At 45.7% G+C, this 23774-nt stretch overlaps 1 protein-coding gene across 4 annotated transcripts in view; it reads left to right on the top strand.

Moving 5' to 3' along the window:
• Positions 1 to 23774, top strand: part of HNF1B (HNF1 homeobox B) — a 60508-nt gene that overhangs the window by 21913 nt on the left and 14821 nt on the right. For all 4 annotated transcript variants that reach the window (XM_017539895.2, XM_017539893.2, XM_017539894.2 and 1 more), the window contains exons 5-6: positions 14579 to 14739; positions 20182 to 20314. In XM_017539895.2, coding sequence (XP_017395384.1) covers positions 14579 to 14739; positions 20182 to 20314 — 294 coding nt within the window. The remainder of the gene's footprint in view (positions 1 to 14578; positions 14740 to 20181; positions 20315 to 23774) is intronic.

Below are 23774 nucleotides of genomic sequence, written 5' to 3'. Positions count from 1 at the left end.
GCAACCTCCGCCTCCTGGGTTCAGGCAATTCTCCTGCCTCAGCCTCCTGAGTAGCTGGGATTACAGGCACGCGCCACCACGCCCAGCTAATGTTTTGTATTTTTTAGTAGAGACGGGGTTTCGCCATGTTGACCAGGATGGTCTCGATCTCTTGACCTCGTGATCCACCCGCTTCGGCCTCCCAAAGTGCTAGGATTACAGGCTTGAGCCACCGCGCCCGGCAAGTTTCTGCATTTTCAACAAGTTCCCAGGTGCTGTTGAAGAGGATGGTCCGGGACACACTTTGAGTAGTGGGAGTGAATTAGCCACTCACTCCCCTTTGCCTCCTAACTGGTGTAATTTGCCTCACCATCACCAGCCTTGACATCTAATACGGGAAATGCTCTTTTAAATCCAGTGGGTACAGCGACAGAATTGCAGGCTACAGAGGCAGACCTGAATTCCAACCTTAACTTGGCAACTTACTGCTCTGTGACCCTGGGCAAGTCTCTGGAATCTCTGTGCTTGCCTCTCGAGGGGTAGAGACACCCATTCATGCAGATACTAGGATAATTAAATGAGATAATATATATGTGAAACACTCCGTACATAACAGACTCTCATAAATAGTAGCTGTTATCGTTCCTTGCAGAGGCTTGTGGGTGGTTTCTTCATTTTTTGGTTTTTTAGTTTTTTCCCCCGTTTCCCTGTCCTTCTTAGAGGTTTCATTTAATCTTGATTTTTTTTTTTTTCAGAATTTTTCTATGTCACCCAGGCTGGAGTGCAGTGGTGTGATCTAAGCTTACTGCAACTTTCACCTCCCGGGTTCAAGCAATGCACCTGCCTCAGCCTCCTGAGTAGCTAGGATTACAGGCATGCGCCACCACACCCAGCTAATTTTTGGTTTTTTTAGTAGAGACGGGGGTTTCACCATATTGGTCAGGTCTCAAACTCCTGACCTGGTGATCCACCCCACTCAGCCTCCCAAAGTACTTGGATTATAGGCGTGAGCCACCATGCCCAGGCTTAACCTTGATTTTTAGAGGATTTGAGTATCTCCAGCTAGATATTCATCTTGATGTTTACAGCAAATTCAGGCTGGCTTCTTGTAGCACATTGGGTATGAGGCAGTCTCCGGCTCCTCCTAGGACTTCTCTGGGACAACTATAAGGCATATTGAGTGTCGTAAAGCATTGGTACAAATTCAGGAAACAGTGAGGGGAAGCTGGGGAGACCATGGATTGGTGGGGGTTGAGGGGAGGGTCATGACCATGTAGCAGGAGGTTAGGTTCATGATGTTCATGAGTTCGAGATGACCATGAATTTCCTACCTAATAGGGCATTTTTCTTTTTTTAATTAAAGGAGGTGCGAGTACCCCTCTCATGTGTATTGCTTGTTAGTAACTAGCCCTGGGAACCTGCCAGGTAGAGGGGGTGTGGGATGTTCCCAGTGGAGGCTACATCTGGGAAGCTTAATGCCCTTTGTTCTTAGAAGGGAAGTTCCCCCAAACTTCAGGCGAAGGAGCATGAAGAAGGAGAGGGTGCACACATCCCACAGTGAGCAAAGGGAAACCTCAGAAGTTCCTAAGGGCTGATTTTCTGGAAACCCCTCCCCTCAACCTGTGATCATGCATCTGCTTTAGGGTAATCCTTCCCATTACCCTATACTCTGACTTCAGCAGCCTCCACAATAGCATACTTGTGTGAATTCAGCCACTGAGGAATCAGCTGGAAAGGGGGGACTCAATGCCTCCAGTGCTTTTGGGAAGTCAAGAGCCAGTCTCCTCAGGACTTGTACTTTGCATGTTCTTCCCAAGTTAAAAAAAACACCATGCAGATGGTCTTTGGCATGTAGACTTTCCCCAGCGAAGTCTACCTGAGCCAAGGTGGGCTGGTTATGGGCAGTCCCTTCTCAGGCCTGGATTCAGGTGGGTGTGTCTGAGTAGCCAAGTATAGCACCTAAATCAGGCTTGGCTTGGGTTATGGTTCTGCCACTATCTGGCAGTGTGGCCTCAAGTTATTAGTGTCTTTGCCCCAATACCTCTCTCCTTAGGGCTGTTGCGAGGCTTAAATATGATCAGACACACCCCGTGCCAAACACAGTGCCTGGCAAGGAAGTTTAGCTCTCATTACAGTATTATTGAATTGACTCAGAACCTTCAGGGTGTTGAGAGAATGGAAGAGCTTGGGTTCTCCCTGAGTTCTTGAGAAGGGTGTTGCCTTGCTGTTTCACCCTGGAAGGATTGCCCTTTCCATGAAGCTGCTTGTCATTTGAAACATCAGAAACAAAGACCTAAGTATTGGCAAGATTTGTGGTTCTCAAATCTCTCTCCAGACCACATAAAAGTCATCCAGGGAGCTCATTAGAAATACAAATGGCTCCCTCCACCCACGCACACCTTTAGAATCAGAACTGAGAAATGAAATGTTCATAGGCATCAGCGCTTTTGACAAAAGCCCTAAGAGATTTACCTATAGTCCCAGCTACTTGAGAGGCTGAGGTAGGAGGACCACTTGAGCCCAGGAGTTTGAGGCCAAAGTGAGCTATGGCAGTTTGGTTGTAAACAACAAGGAGAGCAGGCTGCTTATTTCTAACTCCATCCATAAAACACCTTGAGGTAAATTCAGCACTATGTGTCCATTGGTGCTGTAGTACAACCCGGGTGACAGAGTGAGACCCTGTCTCTGAAAAAAAGAGAGGCCGGGCATAGTGGCTCATACCTATAATCCCAGCACTTTGGGAGGCCGAGGCGGGCAGATCACGAGATCAGGGAATCGAGCTCATCCTGGCCAACATGGTGAAACCCTGTTTCTACAAAAATAGAAAAATTAGCTGGGTGTGGTGGCACATGCCTATAATCTCAGCTACTTGGGAGGCTGAGGCACAAGAATTGCTTGAACCCAGGAGGCAGAGGTTGCAGTGAGCCAAGATCACGCCACTGTACTCCAGCCTGGTGACAGAAAGAGACTCCATCTCAAAAAAAAAAAAAAAAAAAAAAAGAAAAGAGAGAGAGAGAGATTTGGATGCATAGTCAGGGGTGACATCACTAGGCCAGATGGAGCAGGAGAGTTCTGAAGGGGTTGAAGGTAATTCTCATGGCCCCTTGCTAAACTGGGAAAGGAGAGGCAGCTGGGGTGAGGGGCCTTGGTCTAGGATTCAGGAGATCAGAGCCACCAATAAGCAAGGGTGACCTTGGGTGAATCATTTCACTTCCTGGGGATTCTGGCAAATGAGGGTGTGGGGTGAGGGCCTTTTGACTCTGTCGGGCTGTTGTTTGGAGACTGTGCGTTGCATCCAGTCTTGGGGCCCAGAGCTCCGCAGCTTGAAGTGCACAGGAAGGCTTGCCATTGTGATATTTTATTGTGAAATTCATCATCTGTGTTTCTCTCTCTCCTCTCCCTCACTCCCTCGCTCCTTCCCCATTTCAGGAACTGTGTGCTGTTAGAAGCCTTCCACCTTTATTAGGGATCATTAGAGCTTTACAACACCAGCAGATTGGGTGGAGCCAGTCACAATAAACAGATTTATAATCGGTATAAACTAGACACCTATAACTGCTGGAGGTTAACACTTTCGGGGCCTTTGAATGGCAGCTGGCATGCCCATGCCTTCTGGCCCGGTCCACTGTAGGTGCCCCTTCCTGGTCGGCACCCACTGGACTCAGTTGGCCGTGAAGCGTAAGCGAGTTCTTGTTTAGCAAGGGTGGAAAACCCTTAAACAGCATCTCCTCTTTGTGTTAACATCAGTTTGCGCGATGGACACAAAAGTGCTTCATTTATCTCAAGGTGTTTTATGGATGGAGACAGAAATGAGTAGGCTTTCTTCCTCATTGTCTGCAGCCCCACAGCCAGGGGAACTGGAGGGTTTGCATCCCTACTTGTAAACTTTAATCTTACCATGAAGAAGAAGGTCCCTGAAGCCTCTGAACACCTTGCTCTCTATGCATGTATTCAGAGTGGTAGAATTGTGGGCTGTACCAACATCTAAACCTGAGTTGGATTTCTTCACCGTTGTGTCTCCGGCCCATAGCCCTGTACCTGGAACATGGTAGACACTGTATATATTTGTGAAATAAAGATATCTATTTGAGGGTTTCCTGTCGAAGCATATGTAGAAATCCCCTGTTTTATAAATTCGTATTCAGTTTAAGAATTAAACTGGGGCGGGGAGACGGGGAGTTAAAAAAATTAATTAAACTGGGCATGGGATTATGTGCTATATAATTATATATATATATATATATATATATATATATATATGTGCACATTTTCTCTTCTCTAGAAACAATGTTATCCAGCTTCACCCCATTAACACTGCTTGAGAATACAGTTCCCAAATTAATGTCAACACTTAATGCTACTAGAAAGTTTTCAAAGAACATATCATGACTTTCTCCCTGATGTTCTACTAGTAAACTAGTCTACTCATGTAATGTAGTTCTACTAGTTAGTTTAAGGTTCTACTACTTTTACAATCTCTAACCAGTATCCCTAGGGCAAGAAAAGAGCAAGAACTCCTCTTCCTGTGTTTCCACTGAGCAAAGTGAGGTCTGGAAAAGGGACTGGACTACTGCAAATCAATGATATGACGGGACAGAAACAAAACTGCCCCGCTCTGGGCAGCCACCAGGTCTGTGGTGGTGCTCCCTGAGCAGTTGGCTGGTGCTCCTGTCTCAGAGCCCAACACCTGGTGTTCCCTGGGACCAGCCTCCCTAGCCTGCCCGTGATCAGCGGCTATCCATCATGATGATGGTGATAATGATGATGATAATGATACTGATGGAGATGCCCTTTGTGACAGTGATGAAGAAGCTGGGATCTGGTCAGGCAAATCCCTATCACAAGGCAGCTCTGACACTTGCCGGGCCTCAAAGGATCTTCTCCCTGGGTATCATCTCCCAGTGGGGTCTTGCTTGTGAATAGGCCGTGGTGGAAAACCTCTGTTTTCTAAGGCAATTTTATTAGCCCTTCAGTCACAATACAGATGTCTGTTTATAGGACCTTACTTTTGTGTGGACACCCAGTGGCTCAGTCTGCTGATGGCTTTATAGCCTTTCTCCCTTTGCCCAGACCCACTGGGAGCATCACCATTCTCCTTGTTGGCCAGGCCTAGAGGCCTTTATTGCAGCCATATTATCTCTGCCTGCAAAGGCAGCTGCTCAGAAAACACCAGGAGTCAGACTGCAGAAGGGCAGCGTCTGTCCCCAAGCCTTTGGGGCTAATGATGACCACTGTTAACCCTTCTCAGCTTTACCCTAGTTTCTTTGGAAAAAAGGGCGTTTAAGTTATTCATGTTGCCACAGTAAATTCCCATTAATTGACTCTTGTCATTATTCCCAAATCAACCCAGTGGCCCCCAAACTCGGTTCTTCAAATGTGAAACTGCCCAAGTCTATCAATACTATTTCTTCAATTTTGATTATATTTGAATCTCTCTCTCCTTCTCTCTTCCTCCTTAAAAAGAATGTTTGCCTCCCTTGCCCATAGAAAAACTGGGAGAGGGAGGCCAGCAAAAGAGCTACTTGAGTCCAGGAGTTTGAGACCAGTCTGGGCAGCATAGACCCCATCTCTACAAAACAATAACAAGAAGAAAGAAGAAGAAAGAGAAGAAGAAGAAGAAAGAAGGAGAAGGAGAAGGAGAAGGAGAAGAAGAAAGAAGACAGAAGACAGAAGAAAGGCCGGGCGCAGTGGCTCAAGCCTGTAACCCCAGCACTTTGGGAGGCCGAGGCGGGTGGATCACAAGGTCAAGAGATCGAGACCATCCTGGTCAACATGGTGAAACCCCGTCTCTACTAAAAATACAAAAAATTAGCTGGGCATGGTGGCGCGTGCCTGTAATCCCAGCTACTCAGGAGGCTGAGGCAGGAGAATTGCCTGAACCCAGGAGACGGAGGTTGCGGTGAGCCGAGATCGCGCCATTGCACTCCAGCCTGGGTAACAAGAGCGAAACTCCATCTCAAAAAAAAAAAAAAAGAAGAAGAAAGAAGAGGAAGAAGAGGAAGAAAGAAGAGGAAGGAGGAGGAGGAGGAGGAGACGAAGAAGAAGAAAGAAGAAGAAGAAAAGAGGAAGAAGAAGAAGAAGAAGAAGAAGAAGAAGAAAGAAGAAAGAAGAAAGAAGAAAGAAGAAAGAAGAAAGAAGAAAGAAGAAAGAAGAAAGAAGAAGAAAGGAGAAGAAAGGAGAAGAAGAAGAAGAAATTAGCCAGGCATGGTGGCATGCACCTATAGTCCCAACTATTTGGGAGGCTGAGGTGGGAAGATTCCTTGAGTCCAGGAGGTCAAGGCTGCAGTGAGCTGGATTGTGCACCGTACTCCAGCCTGGGAAACAGAGCTAGAAGCTTATCTCAAAAAAGAAAAGAAAAACTGGGAGATTTAGAGGATACATGGATTTACGTCAGTCACTTTACCACCACTCAATTCAATAGCCTAAAGGTGAAAGGGATGTGGAGTCATCAGTCAGAGTGGAAGCACAGGTTACTCATTCATCATTTACTCCTTCAACAAATGTTTATTGAATGTTTAGCATGACTCTATGTCAAGAAGAAAATGGAGACTACACACAAGGTCCTGCCCTCATGGGGCTGACATTCCAGTGAGGGATGCAGCCAGGGAACAAGAAGACAAACCTGAAAAATCATTTCAGGCTATTAATGGGTCATGATGGGGAGGTTTAACATATCTGGAGCCCATTTGGGGTTTACGGGGAAGAGGGAGAAGGGTCAGCTTTGGAATACCACTGACTTGCTGGGAGACCCCCCAGCAAGAGGTAGTTCAAACAACCTTGTCCTCTCTAAACATCAGTTTTCCACTCTGTCACATGGGTGCCTGTGACACATTGAGAAGCAGACGGGAGTAACATACTCTCAGATGTGAGTACTGGCCAAGTTCTCAAGTGCCAGGCTGGTTCCTTTCACCTACAGCAGCAGTCCTCAGGCTGAAGTATTCGTTGCAAACCAACAGATGTTTGCCTGCAGAAACTGCCACTCTAGTAAGGATGAGGTGTGGTGGCACAGGTAGACCTTGTGGGGGAGGACACGCAGAGTTTCTGTTGCTCTTCTGCCTCCTCGTGTGTGCAGTTTTCTCAGGTGCACCATGCACATCAGCTTCTGTTCTCAGCCAAGGTGCTTTTGATGAAAGATTGTTTTCTTTTTCTTTTCTTGGTTACATTTGCTTTGATTTTTTTTTTAAATAAGAAAACCAGTTTGTGGGCTTCCCTTAAGTATCACTCAACTTTTACTCCTTGAGTCAAGAATGTTTACTGTCCCCGCAGGCCTGTCTGTGTTTCTCCTCTTGTGAATTGAGCTCCTAACTAAGCCGCGTTAGGTAGAAAGGGATCCGGAATTGAAACCAGCCAAACATTTAAATTGCTTTCATCTTGCATCAGCTTTTTCTTCCAGACATGCAGATTTTTAATCTTCTAAACTCTTTGCAAACATGGATCTTTATCCTCACAGAGGAGGAAATATTAATAAGAACTAGCAAAAGTCCTATGCCACAAAAAGGAAACTGAGGCAGCAATGCTAACTCATTCGAAAGCTTTCATTTCTGGAGTTCTCAGTTTCAAGCCAGGGAATTGTTCTCATTCTTTTCTTCCAAATGAGCATCTCAGAAGTTCACGAGACTGAATCATTTGTCTCTCTGACTCTGTCCTTAAAAAAAGTAATGTGTTCAGGGAAGAGGCAGTTACCAGGAATCAGTACTGGGTCCATAAAACCTGGCCCCGACCCTCCCTGTCCTCTCTCCAACATAATGATTTGGCTTCGTAGAAGAGATGGCTCTGTCTACTCATAATTTATGGACATAGTTCTTTCCTTTTGGATGAGCTCTCTCCTTCACATGCTCTCTCCTGCCTGAGTTTAAATTCCCAGTTTCTAGACCCAACAGGGTTGGGCTGCGCTCTGCATGAGGTTAGAAACACAGGGGAAGAATGTGTGTGACAGAGCCCCAGCGAGTTGAGTAATGTTTACTCTGTTGGTAGCTGGGACGCTCACTTCGCTGGCAGAGTTCCACCAGCCAGAGGAACATTCCTGCATTATCAGGGATGGGAGGTTGGCTCTGAAATGTCAAGGGTGAAAGGCATCCCACCAGATTCTGGGTGCAGCTCGCAGACCCCAGTGAAAGGAACTCCCACGCTTCAGTGCCAAAGGCCACATCAGGGGCAAACTGAGCCCCACATTGCCCAGGAATCCCCACTTTCTGCCTTTCTTCTTACTAAAAGAGCAGTTCTGGTTATGTTTTCCTGGTTGACATTGCTCTTCTGTTTACACAACAGAACTGATGCATCTCTGCCATTCTTTTATTCATTCATGATTCTGGCTTGTGAAGAAGGAATATCTGTATGTCCATTTCACAGACAAAAATGCCAGGACCCAAAAGTTAAGTGATCCAGAATCATCAGAGTTAAGGCAGAGAGAGAGAGAGAGATTGTTAGTTTAAAGAATCTAGAGGCTGGTGCCCAGTTGATCTCTGGAATTGTGGAATTGGGGTCTCAGCTGTTTTTTGAAGCTATTAGAGCTGAATTAAATTGCCAGGGGTTCTACAAGCTATAGCTCTAAGCCCCTGAAGCACAGGTTTCTGCAAGGTCTCTCTGGAACGTCACCCTGACAGCTCCTCTCTGGAGTCCTCCTGTAAGCCAGTCCTGTTTGTCTTTGAACACACAGGCACAGCTGGTTCTATATAACCTGACATATGCAGCCTAAAAATCAGCACACTTTGCTAACCCATGCGATAAGAACCACAGGGCTTGTGGGAAAAACAGAATGAAGAGCACAACACTTGAGGCCAGATACAGTGGCTTACACCTGCAATCACAGCACTTTGGGAGGCTAAGGCAGGCAGATCACTTCAGGTCAGGAGTATGAGACCAGCCTGGCCAATATGGTGAAACCCTGATCTCTACCAAAAACATAAAAACTTAGCCAGGCATGGAGGTGGGAGCCTGTAGTCCCAGCTGAGGCAGGAGAATCACTTGAGCCCGGGGGTGGAGGCTGCAGTGAGCCGAGATTACGCCACTGCACTCCAGACTGAGTGACAGAATGAGACTCCATCTCTAAAATAAAAATTTTAAAAAGTATAACACTTGAAAACTTCCTCAGCGACACATTTTTTTGGTTTCGAGATGGAGTCTTACTCTGGTTGCCCAGGCTGGAGTGAAGCGGCATGATCTCGGCTCACTACAACCTCCACTTCCTGGGTTCAAGCAATTCTCCTGCCTCAGCCTCCCAAGTAGCTGGAATTACAGGCACGCAGCAGTATGTCCAGCTAATTTTTGTATTTTTCGTAGAAACAGGGTTTCATCATGTTGGCCAGGCTGGTCTCAAACTCCTGGCCTCAAGTGATCCACCTGCCCTGGCCTCCCAAAGTGCTGGGATTACAGGCGTGAGCCACCATGCCCAGCCAACACACTTTTAAAAGCTAAGAATCCAATAAAAAGATTACCAGAGTTTTATACTCATTAAATAGTTAAGAAATATATCAATGCTGTACAACAATAAATATGGCAAGTTTTCTTAGGGAAGTGGGCATCAGAAGAGCTGCGGATTGTGAGTTACTGTGAAGTGGTGGAGAAAGGGTTATCTGAAATGGGAGGAACATCGTATGGATGTGCCTCACCAGTGCCCACAGTGGAGTGAGGTGGCTGACAGATGTTTGTGGTGTGTATATGTACATACAGGAGTGTTTTTAGTATTTTCCTATGTGGTTCTGTTCAGCTGGATGCAGGTTTCTGCATTCACTAAGTGTTTTGCAAATGTGAAATTCACATTACATTCAAATTATCCCCTACTATGTCAATAGAGTTGGAACAGATTTACACTTTCAATACAATAAACACAGAACTGACTGTATTTTCTCCTTCTGCTAGAAGTGATGCTCATTATCTGGGGCATGGGTGCTCAAAGCCTCTGGGGTTTCATTGCTTCAATCGATAAATATTCATAGTACTGGGCAGTCTGCTAGGCTGTGAGGATGCAATGAGTAAGAACTCATCTCTTCTTTAAGAGGGAGAGAGAAGTAAACATATTGTCAGAGTGCAGGGTGGCCGACTCCTGCTGTAAGTCTCTGCCTAGTGCATGTAAAATACAAAGGATGGAGCAGCCATCTCCAGAGAGGCCATGTGACATGAGAAAAAGGGAAGAGCTTTCCAGGCAGAGGGAGCAGCAAAGGTGCAGAGGCAGGAGAAGGTCAGGCCATTTGAGAGGCAGGAGCTGGCCAGGCCATTTGAGAAGCACATCATGGTTGTGATGAGAGATGATGCAGATAAGACAGACGAGTCGCAAAGGCTGAGTTCTGCCAGCCTCAGGTGTTGGGGCTCTTCTGGAAAGCAGTGAGGAGCTATCAGTTGTTTCCAAGCAGGGCAGAGGCATGGTGTAATTTTGTTTTAGGAAGAAATCCCATGCTGCAGCAGTGTGAAAAGCACCCTGGAGATGGTGCTGGCACAGGAAGGCAGGGCAAGGATGCTGGCTTCTTGGAACCATGCACCTCAGCCAGCCTTTGACATTCTGACCAGTCATATTGGATAGAAACCAAATGATCTGTGTCTGTCCCATATGCTGTTAGGAATCCAGAAATAACCTGACACCCATGATGCTGATGCCTAGGAACAGGAGAAAGTAGATGACCTACTCACCAGGGCCTCAGGGATGTCTCTAGACTCCACCTGGGAAGGCTTTTGCTGCTGGACACACTTGCTGTGGTTCATAGAGCCAACAACGGGGACAGGGCCAATGAGTGGCTTGAGCTAGGAAGTGGAAGGTGAATGGCTATCATCTGTTCACTTTCATTTCTCCTATGGGTTCTCTGGTGGCTATTAACCTGGCATCTTTGGTTAATCAACATTAAACCAGAGTCTTTGTCATATGTTCACTTTAAGAACTTGTGTTGGTGAAGGAAGAAGGGAAGATGTCATTCCACTTCTTAACACTCCCTAGCACAGTGCCTGGCACACAGTAGGTGCCCAATAAAGTGGCACGACCTCAGCCTTCCTAAAAATGTCTTCTAAACAAAGATAGTTCCAAAGTAGGAGGAATTGACATGTTTTCAGCAGCTGTTACACGCCCAGGATGACCTGGGTACTTGGACATCCATTAACTCATTCCATTGTCTTCCCAGTGGCCTGACAGGTGGATATTGTTAACCATAAGGAACTGAAGCTCAGGGAGGTTAAGTAACTTCCCCAAGGTCACACAGGTCTTACAGGGTAGAGCCAAGATTTAAACCCGGGTCACCTGGCTCCAGAGCCTACACTTATTTTTGTTCTCACTTCAAGTGCTCTTCTGAGTTTTTGAAATATATGAGGACTGGCCTCTCCTGCCTCTAACAACAGCACCTATTTTTGGTGTACACCTTGTGATGCACTCCCACCCCACCCCCTCATAAGATGGCTGGCTGATTACAGCCACCCTCTCAGGGGCCAGTGATTGCCACATTCTTGGTGAGAGGAGCATCGTGGGAACAGTTACAGGTGGATCTGGGGCTGATGAGCAGTCTTGTGCCTGGCTCCCATCACACTGCTATGACAATGACCCACCCACCCACAGTGGGCAGTCCTCTGGCTTATAGATGAGGAAGCTGGCGCTCACCCAAGAAATTGATAGCAGTGCTGAGATTAGAACAGGGATCCCCCAGTTCCCAGCCAGTCCTCTATCGCTTCACCAGAGACTTTTAAAGGAACATTCAGAGGTCTAGGCGCATCTGTCTTTTAACAGAGCAGCTCCACCGTTAATATTTCTTGTATAATAAACTTGTGTTGGGGAGAAAACAAAGTGTGAAAACCACAACAGCCTTGGGATATGCTGCCTGGATTCTAACAAATGACTCCTGAGTCTCTCCTGACATGCTCCCTTGTAAAGAAGCCTTTTGTTTCCTGCGAAAATCCTTGGTTAATTATTTTTAAATAAATAATTGCGTAGCCTTTGGTAGGGGAGAAGCCTCCCTGTGAGCCATATTTGATCATCAGAGGGCTGGCCCTTTTCCGTCAGCCAAATTAAATAGGATAAATCCAGAGACTGTTTGACTCGAGACTGAATCGATGATGGGGACAGGCTGGGAGGTGGAAACACACCTGACTCCCAGCGTTATCACCTCTCTCTCAGGAGCAGAGCCTCTTGGGGAGGTAAATAGCTGGTTAGGGAGTCAGAGAAAGCAGGAGAAAAACAGGGTGAAGTCCAGTTCCTCCAAAAGAACGGAGCAAGAGGGCAGTGGCCAGACCTCCCTCCCAAGTTCCTTCCAGGGCAAAGCATCAGTGGTTCTGCCAGGGTAGGATTCTTTGGAAAATGTTCTCTATGGAAAGATAATTCCATTCAGTGTTTAGAATCTGTCCTAGGCTATCAAGAATTCTAGAATCTTAGGGCAAATATCTTGGGGTCCATTCCTACACCAGCTTCCTCCCCACAGTATCCCCACCCATACTTGCCATTTATATGGCATTTTGCAAGAAACTGTATAGATGTTACCTCTAAACCAAATAAAGCCCTGTTGAAGATGCACTCTCTCTGTTTTTCTAGAGGAAACAAAGCCAGAGAGAGGGAAAGTAATTTTCCCATGATCACAGATCTATTAAGAGCAGCATTAGGATTTGAACCTGAGTTGGTTTAGCTGCAGAGTCCATAGTCTTCCCATTGCCCTCTCCTTGATAGAAAATTCTTCCTTTTATTTATTTGAAATCTGCCTCTCTCTTTTCCACTGGATCTAGCTCTGCCTTCAGAGCTCATAAGGTTCAAATCTCTTTCTTCTTCTATGTGACAACACTTTGAACTGTTGGAAGCATCCTGCTAGGAACTGGGTGGCAAATGTGAGTGAAGAAAGAAGACCTCACTTAATCCAATGTGATGGCATCGAGATGGCAGACAGGAGACCTGGGGGCTGCAAAATAGGTGCACAGGAGGACAGGGGACTGGGCAGAGGTTGTTGACTTGGGGAGCTGGACACTGTCCCTCCTTTTAACTTCACGGTTCCAGTTCTTTCCAAAAAATGTAGTGCCTTAAACCAATAACCACCAATTCCAGTGCCATCCCACTGTCACCACTCCCCCACTAGCAGCTCCTTGATTCAAAGAATGGGGAAAATGGCCAATAGAAAAGCTTATAGAGCAAGCATCAAGTCACTGCATACTCAGACAAGTTGCTCTTGAAGGTCAGAATCCGCTTTAGCACTTGTGTGTTTTTTCCCTAGCCCTCTTAAGCTCTAGGTCATGTCAGCCTTGGGTAATAGCCTTAGGAAGATCCAAGGAAAACTGGCTTAGGGCTCATCTGGTCTTATCTTGGTAAGCTTCATCTTAATGAATTGAAGGCAGATTATGACACTGATTATGGCAGTGTGCCTGGCCCCTGGGGGAATTTATAGCCTCCTCTGGAAAGCGGGGCTCTAGCTCAGGCAGGGGGTGGGTGGATGAAAGAACAGCAACAGAATCAGTATACAGGGATGGTTCATCTTGGGAAACTGGGCAAAAGAAGATGTGCAGCTAAAGAGTGGGTCTGCTTCTCCAGATTATTCCATGCCTAGAGCATTTGATCTCTGCAGGACAGGGTCCTCCAAACCTTTTTGTCAAATCCAAAGCAAAAAACAAGAACATAGTCTTTCTAAGCACTGAGCTTAGGGCAAGAGGCCCCATGTACCCCCAACCTTGTCCTTGGCTATTTCATGGACACATCAAGCAGAATTTGCACCTGCAAACTGGATCCAGGTTCTTGGCCCTCTTTTGGCTTCCTTCAGTTGCCTGATCGCTGTCCAGTACTTTTCTTTCCTGAGAGCAGACCTCCATGTCGGTGCCTGAGCAAGAGGGAGGGTCAGAGCAGTGAGGCTATAAACATGTTTGGTTCTACCCTTCCCTTGCAAAGCCAACTCCAGTGGTTTACTAAACATCCACATCTGTCTGTGTGTGCTGCCTGACCCACCTCCTGGCAGACGCACCTTTCCCTGTGCCCTGGAAGGCAGCCAAATGGGACCCCACCACAAGAATGTGAGTTCCAGAGCCTAGCTCCTAGATGCAACCTCATCCCTGTCCTACTCTGCCTGTGTCCGCGCCCCTGACCTCTTGGGCCTGGCCACAAAGGCGGTACAGAGAGACTGATACCTAAGCTACGGACGGCTCTTTCAAGGGTCACTGGACAAGGGCCTCTTCTTTGTCACATGGGTCTACTTATACTTTGCAGCACCATGAGAGATGCCAGGAACACATTTCTAGAAGGCATTTTGAAGAATAAAAGATATACTCCAGCCAGTAGGAAGAGAAGGCTAGTCTTTATCACCAAATCCTGAAAGAACTGTGTGGAAGCAATGACAAACAGAATCCATTCAGTAATTCATTTATTCAACAGAAGTATACTGAGTGACTATGCAGTGCCAAGGCACTGGGGATACATCAATAAACAAAACAAAAGAGATAAAAATGTCCTGCCTTCATGGAGCTTACATTCTAGAATTAAATAGACAACATGCCATGCTTACCCTGGAGAAAAGCAGCTGATATTTCTTGTGGTTGGACAGGGGAGGAGAAGGCAACTTTATTTTCTTATCACCCACCCTTGAAAACAAGGGGAGCCGAGTCATCGTTCCAGGACCCTGGTGGCACTAATGTTCCCTATTGGGTTCGTGTTGTTTTGCAGGAGTGCGCTACAGCCAGCAGGGAAACAATGAGGTCACTTCCTCCTCAACAATCAGTCACCATGGCAACAGCGCCATGGTGACCAGCCAGTCGGTTTTACAGCAAGTCTCCCCAGCCAGCCTGGACCCGGGCCACAATCTCCTCTCACCTGATGGTAAAATGGTGAGTACACCTGGGCCATTGTAGCTCTGGAGCTGATAAGATAAGAGGCAAAACAAACACAACTTCTCACAAGGCCTGCCTCAAACAATGAACCATTGTAGCCTCACAGGGGAAAATGGGGGCTGTCCAGAGTTGGAAAGGAGAGGTAGTGCTGGTGACCCAGGCTTTGGCGGGTAGAAGAGGTGTTCGGTTTGAACCCAGCCAATAAATCTGACAGAGTTCTGCTCTCATTTTATTGATTGAATGCCTCATAAAGGAGCAAGCCTGGTGGGACACTGTTTGTTTTGGGGCTGCCAATGACATTTGTGTTGATAAAATGTTCATTCGTCCCTTCCCCCAAGGCCTCCAAAGCCAATTTTTTAACCTAGAGAGCACCTCACTTTGACACAGTCCCCCTCTTCCTCCTTAACATCCCCTTGGTACAAACAAGGAGAGCCATTAGCAAGTCAGGATGTAGTGGATAGGAGGCGATGGGGAGCGCTTCTTGAACTGGAACGGTGAAAGACATGGAAGGCCATGACAGCGAAGATCACAGCACAAATGGTAGATGGGGTGGGGCAATGCTTAGGGAGGGAGAAACACTGACTTTGAAGTTACAATTGCCCAGGTTCAAATCCCAGCTCCAGCACTTAATAGCTGTGCAGCCTCGAACAGGTTACTCAACTACTTATGATCTCTTTTCCTCATCTATAAAGTGGGGGTGGTAACAACAGACTTGTTGGGGGGCATGAGCGTGATAACATATGAAAAATACTCTGCAGCATTTGGCAAAGGAAATAGTAAATCGCAGCATTGTTGTTGTCGTGTTAATGTCAATATCATTCTCATTAAATGAAAGTTTCTATATCCATAACCATGGCCCCACACCCAGAGGCAAGTTGGGCACACTTGGTGAATAATGGACAACTTGAATTTGAATTTTCTACTTCAAACTAGATTCTAGGCCCAGTGCAGTGGCTCACACCTGTAATTCCAGCACTTGGCTGTGGCACGGGGATCACTTGAGGCCAGAAAGTTTGAAACCAGCCTGGACAACATTGCAAAACACCATCTCTATTAAAAAAAAAATACAAAAATTATCCAGGAGTAGTGATTTGCACCTGTAATCCCAGCTACTTGGGAGGCTGAGGCAGGAAGCACACTTGAGCCTAGGAGGCGGAGGTTGCAGTGAGCCAAGTTCATGCCACTGTACTGCAACCTAGGCAACAGAGTAAGACCCTGTCTCAAAAAATTATAATTAATAATAATAAATAAATAAAACAAACTAGGTTCTAATTCGAATTAGGTTCTGATCCTCTAGCAACACAAGTGCAGGAGACAGTGGCTTGTGGGAGAACAGGAGCATTACGACACTGGCAAGGATAGAGAATGGAAAGCTCTGTTCTTCGGGTCATGCTCTGTTTTTCAGGGGAGGGAGGAGCCGCAGGTTCCTGACTTTCACACTGAAGGTGGAGCCGCACACGTTCCCAGAGTGGGGGCCAGGACGGGTGAGGACAGCAGGGTGCAGAGGCCATTTTAGATCTTGACGTGTGTGCTGTGTAGGCAACACAGAAATGGTGAGTCACAGGTGATCGAGTCCCTGGCTCCCTGGAGGAAAAACAAAGTGTGGTTTCTGAGAGGAGCAGTGACCCGGCCAATTCTGGTTTCAGAGGACCTGAGCTGCTCTCCCTGGTCGCACGCAGCCTCTGCAAACAAAAATGAAAGGGCACTCCTGGGGGAGGCATTTTGCAGCCCCCTTCTCCTACTCCCACCTATCCCTTAAGAAAGATTCTTCTCCATATAAAGGACCATTTGTGTCAGTTACCTGTGAGAGGCACAAATAAGTCTTAATGACTTCTCAAGAGTGTCCCAAACAAGTTAGGGTTAAGGTTACCCGGACTTCCATGGAGAAGGGGGCCTTGTGAAAGAGGCCTTGACTTCTCACTGTGGAAAAACCTTCCAAGTCTCAGCTCTTATTGCTTGGAGGTCCTTGGGGGTTTCCTGAGCTCTGCCACTCCTCCTCCTAAAAGGCAAGCTGCCTCACCCAGGCCAGGGCAGCTCTAAATGCAGCCTGCGGACACACTTTTTGCTTCCCGTTCTGCTCGGTAGTGCTTTCACTGGGCAGTATGTTACTGGATTGATGATTGACCAAGACCGCACACCTCAACGCTAGCAAACAACCGGAAGCTTGTTTGCAACCGGAAGCTTGTTTGCAGGGACTGGCTTTTCTCTTGTCTCCAACACCCTAGTGCATACGTTATATCGCTATCATCGGATGCCCAAATTCAAGAGTCTGTTTTCTTGTTAATATAATAACATGTCCATCATGGATCTTGGTCCACCAGGGCAAGAGTGGAGTACGGCTAAAAAGAATGCAGGCAAGGGAATCAGTATGTGCAAGTCTTGGCTCCGTCATTCACCAGCAGTAGGGTGGACAAATTGCTTAACCTCAGTTTCTTCATCTGTAAAATGGGGGATAATGATGCCTATGCCATAGGGTTGGTGTGAAGATTGCTTGTGGCACTGTTGTTCTTTGAATCAGCCCTGTTCTAGGAATGACAATCTCTGCATGCTGACTGTCAGTAGGACATGCCTTGAAATCTTTCCCCAAGGACCGGTTTTGGAAATAAAGCCAATCCGTTTGAACTCTCTGTTGTACTGTCTGCCCCTTCCCACCCCTGTGCCCAAATGTCATACATTGACAAAAAACTGGCCAGCTTTAGGATTGCAGTCTGTGCATGTTGAACCTTAAAAAAATAAAGAAAGAAAGAAAAAAGAAAAGCACATACTGGATGCTTTCACAGCGTCAAGCAATATAGCCTAATTGTGAAAAGCTCAGGCCTTGGTGGCAGATAGCTGGCTTTCAACCCCAATTCTACCACGTGAGCACATTTCTTAATTTCTCTAAACTTCAGTATCCTTAATCCATGAAATAAGAATAATAATGCCAATCTTGTAGATTACAAATACATAAAGCACCTAGCATAGTGAAGAGACCATGACAGCATTAATATAATTCAGGCTTTCCAAATTATCATGTGAGGATCACCACTGATACCCTAAGCAGTGTCCTAGCTTCCTTCAGTCCAGGAGCCAAATAGAGGTTGTAGCAGGCATGGTGGATTACTTTGGGAGGTGAGGTAGGAGGATTGCTTGAGCCCAGGAGTTCAAGACCAGCTTGGGTAACACAGCAAGACCCTGTCTCTACAAAAAATAAAAAAATTATCCAGACATGGTAGTGCATGCCTGTTGTCCCAGCTACTCCAGAGTTTGAGGTGGGAGGATTGCTTGATTCCAGGAGTTTGAGGCTGCAGTGAGCTGTGATCATGCCACTGCACTCCAGCACTGGTGACAGAGCAAGACCAGTCTCAAAAAAAAAATTTTTTTTTAATAATGGTTGCATCTTAGAATGGGAAGTAACTTGATCAAGGTTGCCCAAACTTAGTAAGTTGATAAGATTTAAGCTCCAGCAAAACTGGATTTGAATTCTGGCTTCTTCACTTGCAAGTCAAGTGACATAGAAATAGTCTCAACTCTTCTGAGGATCAGTTTCTTAATCTGTAATGTAGGGACTGATAGTAATAATGCCTGCCCTATTTATGTTATTATCAGTGAAGGACATCAGTGAAAGCACTTTACAAATTCTAAAGCCACACACATTTAAATTCTTTTTATCATTGGCTTCCACGTTTCTCTTACACCATTAACAAAATGCTGAAATGACAGAGAAATTACTGTCACTTGGTTGACTTTCTCCAAAGGAACTACATTACCCAGAAGATTCAGTCTGAGGGCAGGTTACGATTTTTTTTTTTTTTAATGACTCTGACGTTATGAAAAACAAGTCCAGCAAACAGGCTGGTTCTCTCTTGTTTGATGTGGTCAGAATTCCTTCTTGGCCATGTGACCCCTAACTCATTTCTTGATGCTTATTTTAAAAATACAAACAAACCTGTTTGGTTTTTGCTTTCTTTCTTTTTTAAATTAACCTTGGACGCTATGGGGTTGACCAGAAGGGCAGGGTAGGAGATAGCATCTTACCTGGGTGCTGGTGTGAGACCTATAGTCTGAAGAGCTCCAGGAGGTGGAAGATGGAAGAAGTAAAGTTAAGTTACTCAGATATCTGGTGTATCCTAACCCTAAAGCACCTCTCAGGGTTCCTGAGGCTCTCAAGCACGCCACGCCTGGGTTAGTTCAGAATGAGATGGGCCAGTCCTTTCTTAATAATAACTTTAAAAATTACTTTGAGGCTGTGCACAGTGGCTCATACCTGTAATCCCAACACTTTGGGAGGCCAAGGTGGGCATATCACCTGAGGTCAGGAGTTCAAGACCAGCCTGGCCAACACAGTAAAATCTCATCTCTACTAAAAATACAAAAATGTACCAGGCATGGTGATGAGCACCTGTAGTTCCAGCTACTCAGGAGGCTGAGGCAGGAGAATTGCTTGAACTTGGGAGGTGGAGGTTGCAGTGAGTCGAGACCACACCACTGCACTCCAGCCTGGGTGACAGAGCTAGATTCCACCTCAAAAAAAGAAAAAAAATATTTTGAAACTATAAGTAGTAAACTTATTTATCATGAAAAAGTACACGTGTATAAAGCTGGTAGCACCCTTAAATTATAATTATAGTTAATGGAAAAACATTAGAAACAGTACTGATAACATCAGAAGCAAAACAAACACATCCATTACAGCTATTATTGTTTAATACTATGAGCTCTAAGCAATGTATTAGGACATGTAGACATATCAGTACTAGCAGGGAAAAGACCCTGTTAGCATTAGATGCTTGTATTACAATTATGTACTTGGAGAAAAAATCAATGAGGAAGAGACACTAATAGGATTTAATGAAGTGGGTCATGTACCAAGTAAATACACAAAATTCAGTAGCTTTCTCATACTAATCTGTCATTAAAATATAATGGTGATTACAATATAGGATTCTTAACCTAAAAAGAAATAAAAAATGTTGTTATGTGTAATGGAGATGTGAAAAAAGTAGAGACACCCTAAAATGGCTAATCTCCCCAACCCTTAGTAATTTCTGAAGCTGGCTAGTAACTCAGACAGTCAACAATAGATGTGCCACGAGGGCAAGGATCATTGTCTGTTTTACTTACTGCTCTATCCTCAGCACCTAGGGTAGTGTCTGTCCCACAGTAGACATATCATAATTGTGTGTGTTTTTTCTTTTTTCGTAGAAATGGAATTTCACCATGTTGCTTAGGGTGGTCTTGAACTCCTGAGCTCAGGCAGTGCTCCTGCCTTGGCTTCCCAAAGTGCTGGGATTACAGGCATGAACCACCGCACCCAGCCAATAATTGTTATGGAGTGAATGAAGGAATGAATTTAAGAACTAGCCAGGCCAAGGAATCGCTAAGTCACATCATGTTGGAAACTGCTCTTTGTAGTCCACGTCCATCCATGTTTCTCTTGTTTTTTTTTCTCTCCCTCAGATCTCAGTCTCTGGAGGAGGTTTGCCCCCGGTCAGCACCTTGACGAATATCCACAGCCTCTCCCACCATAATCCCCAGCAATCTCAAAACCTCATCATGACACCCCTCTCTGGAGTCATGGCAATTGCACAAAGTAAGTTCTGTTCTTGGTCAGAAAACTTGGGGACAGGGAGAAGAAGAATGGGAAGCAAATTAATATGGTAAAAATAACTGTAGGTCTTCAAACTCACCCACAACTTGTAGATTTGGTTTAACTTCTTTAGTTTCTCATCTGTCTCCTTAAACCTGATATTTGGATTGGTTAGCCTAAAATAAGAGAGAATTATGGAATGGATTTGCATGCTGGTCACCGTTTAGCAGCTGTGCATCCTGGGTCAAATCACTGAACCTTTAGGAGATTCACTGTCCTCATCTATAAAATAGGTTGTTGAAGTGATCAAATGACAGTGAACATGAACATGCTTGTAAATCTCTAAAGCATGAATATATATAATAGTGTATACTTTGTCTTGAGTTCATTCCTAAGTAGGTGGTAGGTTTTTCAGGAGGTTCTTTATGTTTGGTGATGATGAAGTAAGAATGACCGGCTTCCTTCTAAACAGGGAATTTTGTGTAGTATATGAAACCTCCTTGGCCAGCAGAGAAAATACGCCAAGGGAGGACCCGGAAACTGTCGTTATATCTGAGAGCTTTGAAAACTTTAAGGAGAAATAGGTCACTTTGGCACATGCCTGAAGACAGGGCGATAGATCAGGTCCCTCCAACTCTAGGAGGCTCATATTCAACAGCAAGCCTGTGGCCTCCCATAGATGGGTCATCTCGAGGCATGAGAAGGCTGAAGTGAACTGTGGGTGTGGATGTCTCTGAGAGTTTTCATGTTGATGAGTATTCCACATATTTTCAGCTTCACCATGACAGCTCAGGCCAAGTCATTGTTTCTCAAAACCATCCTTGTGACCCTTGGACATATTGCTGGGACGTCTTGGGAGAGATCTAAGGGTAGCACATTGGTCAGCTTTCTTTCAACCTTGTGTTACCCCTGTTGACCGTGCTCGTGGTGTCTAGGGCCCATGTTGGCCACCTCTTTGTTTTGTTTCTGCCCTTTCTTTCTTTCCTCTTCTCTCCCTAAATCAGCTCTAGCTAGTGTCGGAACCTGGATTCTCACGAAGAGAATGACTTATGCATCCTTTGAGGTCAGAACATGATGGAGGCAAACAAATTTATTGAATGAGTATATGTGGCTCTCACTCTATCCTTAGCTTCTTGGAAATTGTCACACAGTGCATTTATTTTGGCAGAAGGAAAATGGGAATGGAGAAGCATTTAGAGGACTCACAATATAAATGATCATTTTAAATATACTGCCTTTTGACTGGGCCCTCTGGTATATGGAATATGGTAATTATACTAATAACAGAATTTGGATTGGGAATGAGATAAGATACCTAAAACCAGCTTGCTTGCAATTTAGAAGATTTGATTAAAAGCCCCATGGGGAAGATATTCTACTTCCTTATTTCTACAACCAAAATAATAAACTGTCCCACTTACCTTCTTTCTTCCCATGCTAAGCTTTCACTGCCATATAGTTTATATATATATATATATATATTCCCCCTCAGGCACTATCTGAATTAAAATTTTGCCTGGGGCTAGTCTATATCTTTCCATTTTGTTCCTCCTAATTTCCTCTACTCATATTTCTCTATCGTCTCACAACGATCCTTAATCTCCTAATCTCCTGTTCAGACATGGTACACCAGAGTGCACACTGACTTTAGAAGGATGGCTGTGTGTGTACATGTCTGTGTACACTTGGGGTAAACAGAACATGAGGAATGGTGACAATGACCAGAAAACTGCTGAGACACAGAGGTCCTACACTACAGAGCGTCAAGATGAGGAACTGGTTGCAGGCATCCTCATTTAACTAACTGACGTGTTGAGTACCACAGGCCCTGCCTCAGAATTGCAGAAGCCCGTGGAGAAGATGGTAACGGATTATTTGGCAGGGCCAAATCCTTATTCTCTACTCATTCTCATCTCTTTATCCTATTCTCTTCCTCATCTCTTCCTCGGACTGCATAGCATACTTCCCAAGCAAGAACCAGTGCCCAGAAACAGAAACAGATGAAAAGGTCAAGACTTACCCACTGAGGGAGCTGGAATGACATCAGTGGCTCTCAGTCTGTCAGGATCACAAACTGCATTGAAAATAAGATTCCTGGGCCCCACCTCTGAAGGTTCTGACTCATTAGGTCTTGGGTGGGGCTCGGGAATGTTTATTTGTTAAAGAGTTCCCCCAGATGACTTCTGAAGCACATGCAGGTTTCAGAACTATGTCTTCAAATGTCATCTACTCTACACAGGATAATTTGCTTTTCTGGGCAGTGATTTCCCAAAAAGAGCAGCAGCAGTGCCCTCAGAGATTTCTCAGAAAGAGCAAACCCATGGGGCTTCCTGGGAGATTAAGACCGTAAGCAGGAGGTAGGAAAGGGAAACAAGGTAATCAAGGTATCTGGTGAAATGCTGGCTTGAGGAGACGCTGAGCCCCCTGGGGAACTGGAGACAGTGCTGTTCTGAGGGTGATCAGAGGATTGCACTCCCCAGCCCCCACCCAGGAGAGCCAGGAGTGGGATTATTGCCCTGTCCTTTCTGCTCGGATGTCTCGTCTCGCCTTTTAGGTTTCTGATAACAGTATCAGCTAAAGCTCCCAGTAGGCAATTGTTGGGGACTCTGTGTTATCTCCATTGAAGACTTCCCACAAACCTGCTTACGAAACCCTCTCCATTTCAGGAAACCCTCTCTAGGTGTCTCTTCCGCATCCACCTAAAACAGACCTTTTCCTGGATTCCTTCTTCATCCCATTCTTCCCCCCACAGGAACATAGACAGACCCAGGAAGTAGGTCCGTGTCTTCTCTCCTGATCGTCCTGTCACCACTCCAGCCCTACTTTAGCTGTCTTCCTCAGTGTCACTCTCAGATAGAGAGAGAGAGAGTGGGTACCAGGGAATCCATTCCTCACAGTGCTGGCCCAGGTTCTAAAGAGGCCTGAGGATACAGGCGCAGTTCCAAGTCACAGGGGCCCTGACATCCCCAGAACAGAAAGATGGCAAGACCCACTGTACCTGCCAAGAGTCAGCCTTGAACTTACTACTTCCTCTTTCTAAAACCTGGTCCTTTTAATGCCACAAGCCCTATGCTGCCAGATAAGAGATGCCCACTTCATAGACTGGCTGAATCCAGTGTTTTCTCCACTCTCTGTTACAGTCAAGAGAGTTGGCACTTGACCTCTCTCGGGGTCTTTTAAAGTCTATAAATAAGGGTCTCCAAACTTCATACTTCTGGGACTATGGAAGTTATTTTTAATCAAAATTTGGGTTCCTGCACACTCCTGCCCTCTACTGGACAGATAGATCTGGCAATAACCTGTGCCTCAGTGTGGACACCTTTAACTCTGCCCTGCGGGCACCAGGGCAAGCCTCACAGCCTGGCATGGATGGAGTGGGCAAGTAGAGCCAGCTTTTCCAAAGCCCTGGTAACCTCAAGAGAGCTAAGTTTGGGAGGTCACAGGATGACTGTGGGAGACTCTC

This window comes from Cebus imitator, unplaced genomic scaffold (assembly GCF_001604975.1).
Source record: "Cebus imitator isolate Cc_AM_T3 unplaced genomic scaffold, Cebus_imitator-1.0 Scaffold121, whole genome shotgun sequence".
Classification (NCBI taxonomy): Eukaryota; Metazoa; Chordata; class Mammalia; order Primates; family Cebidae; genus Cebus; species Cebus imitator.
The sequence above is the reverse complement of the archived record's forward strand: the minus strand, read 5'-3'. Positions and strand labels throughout refer to the sequence as shown.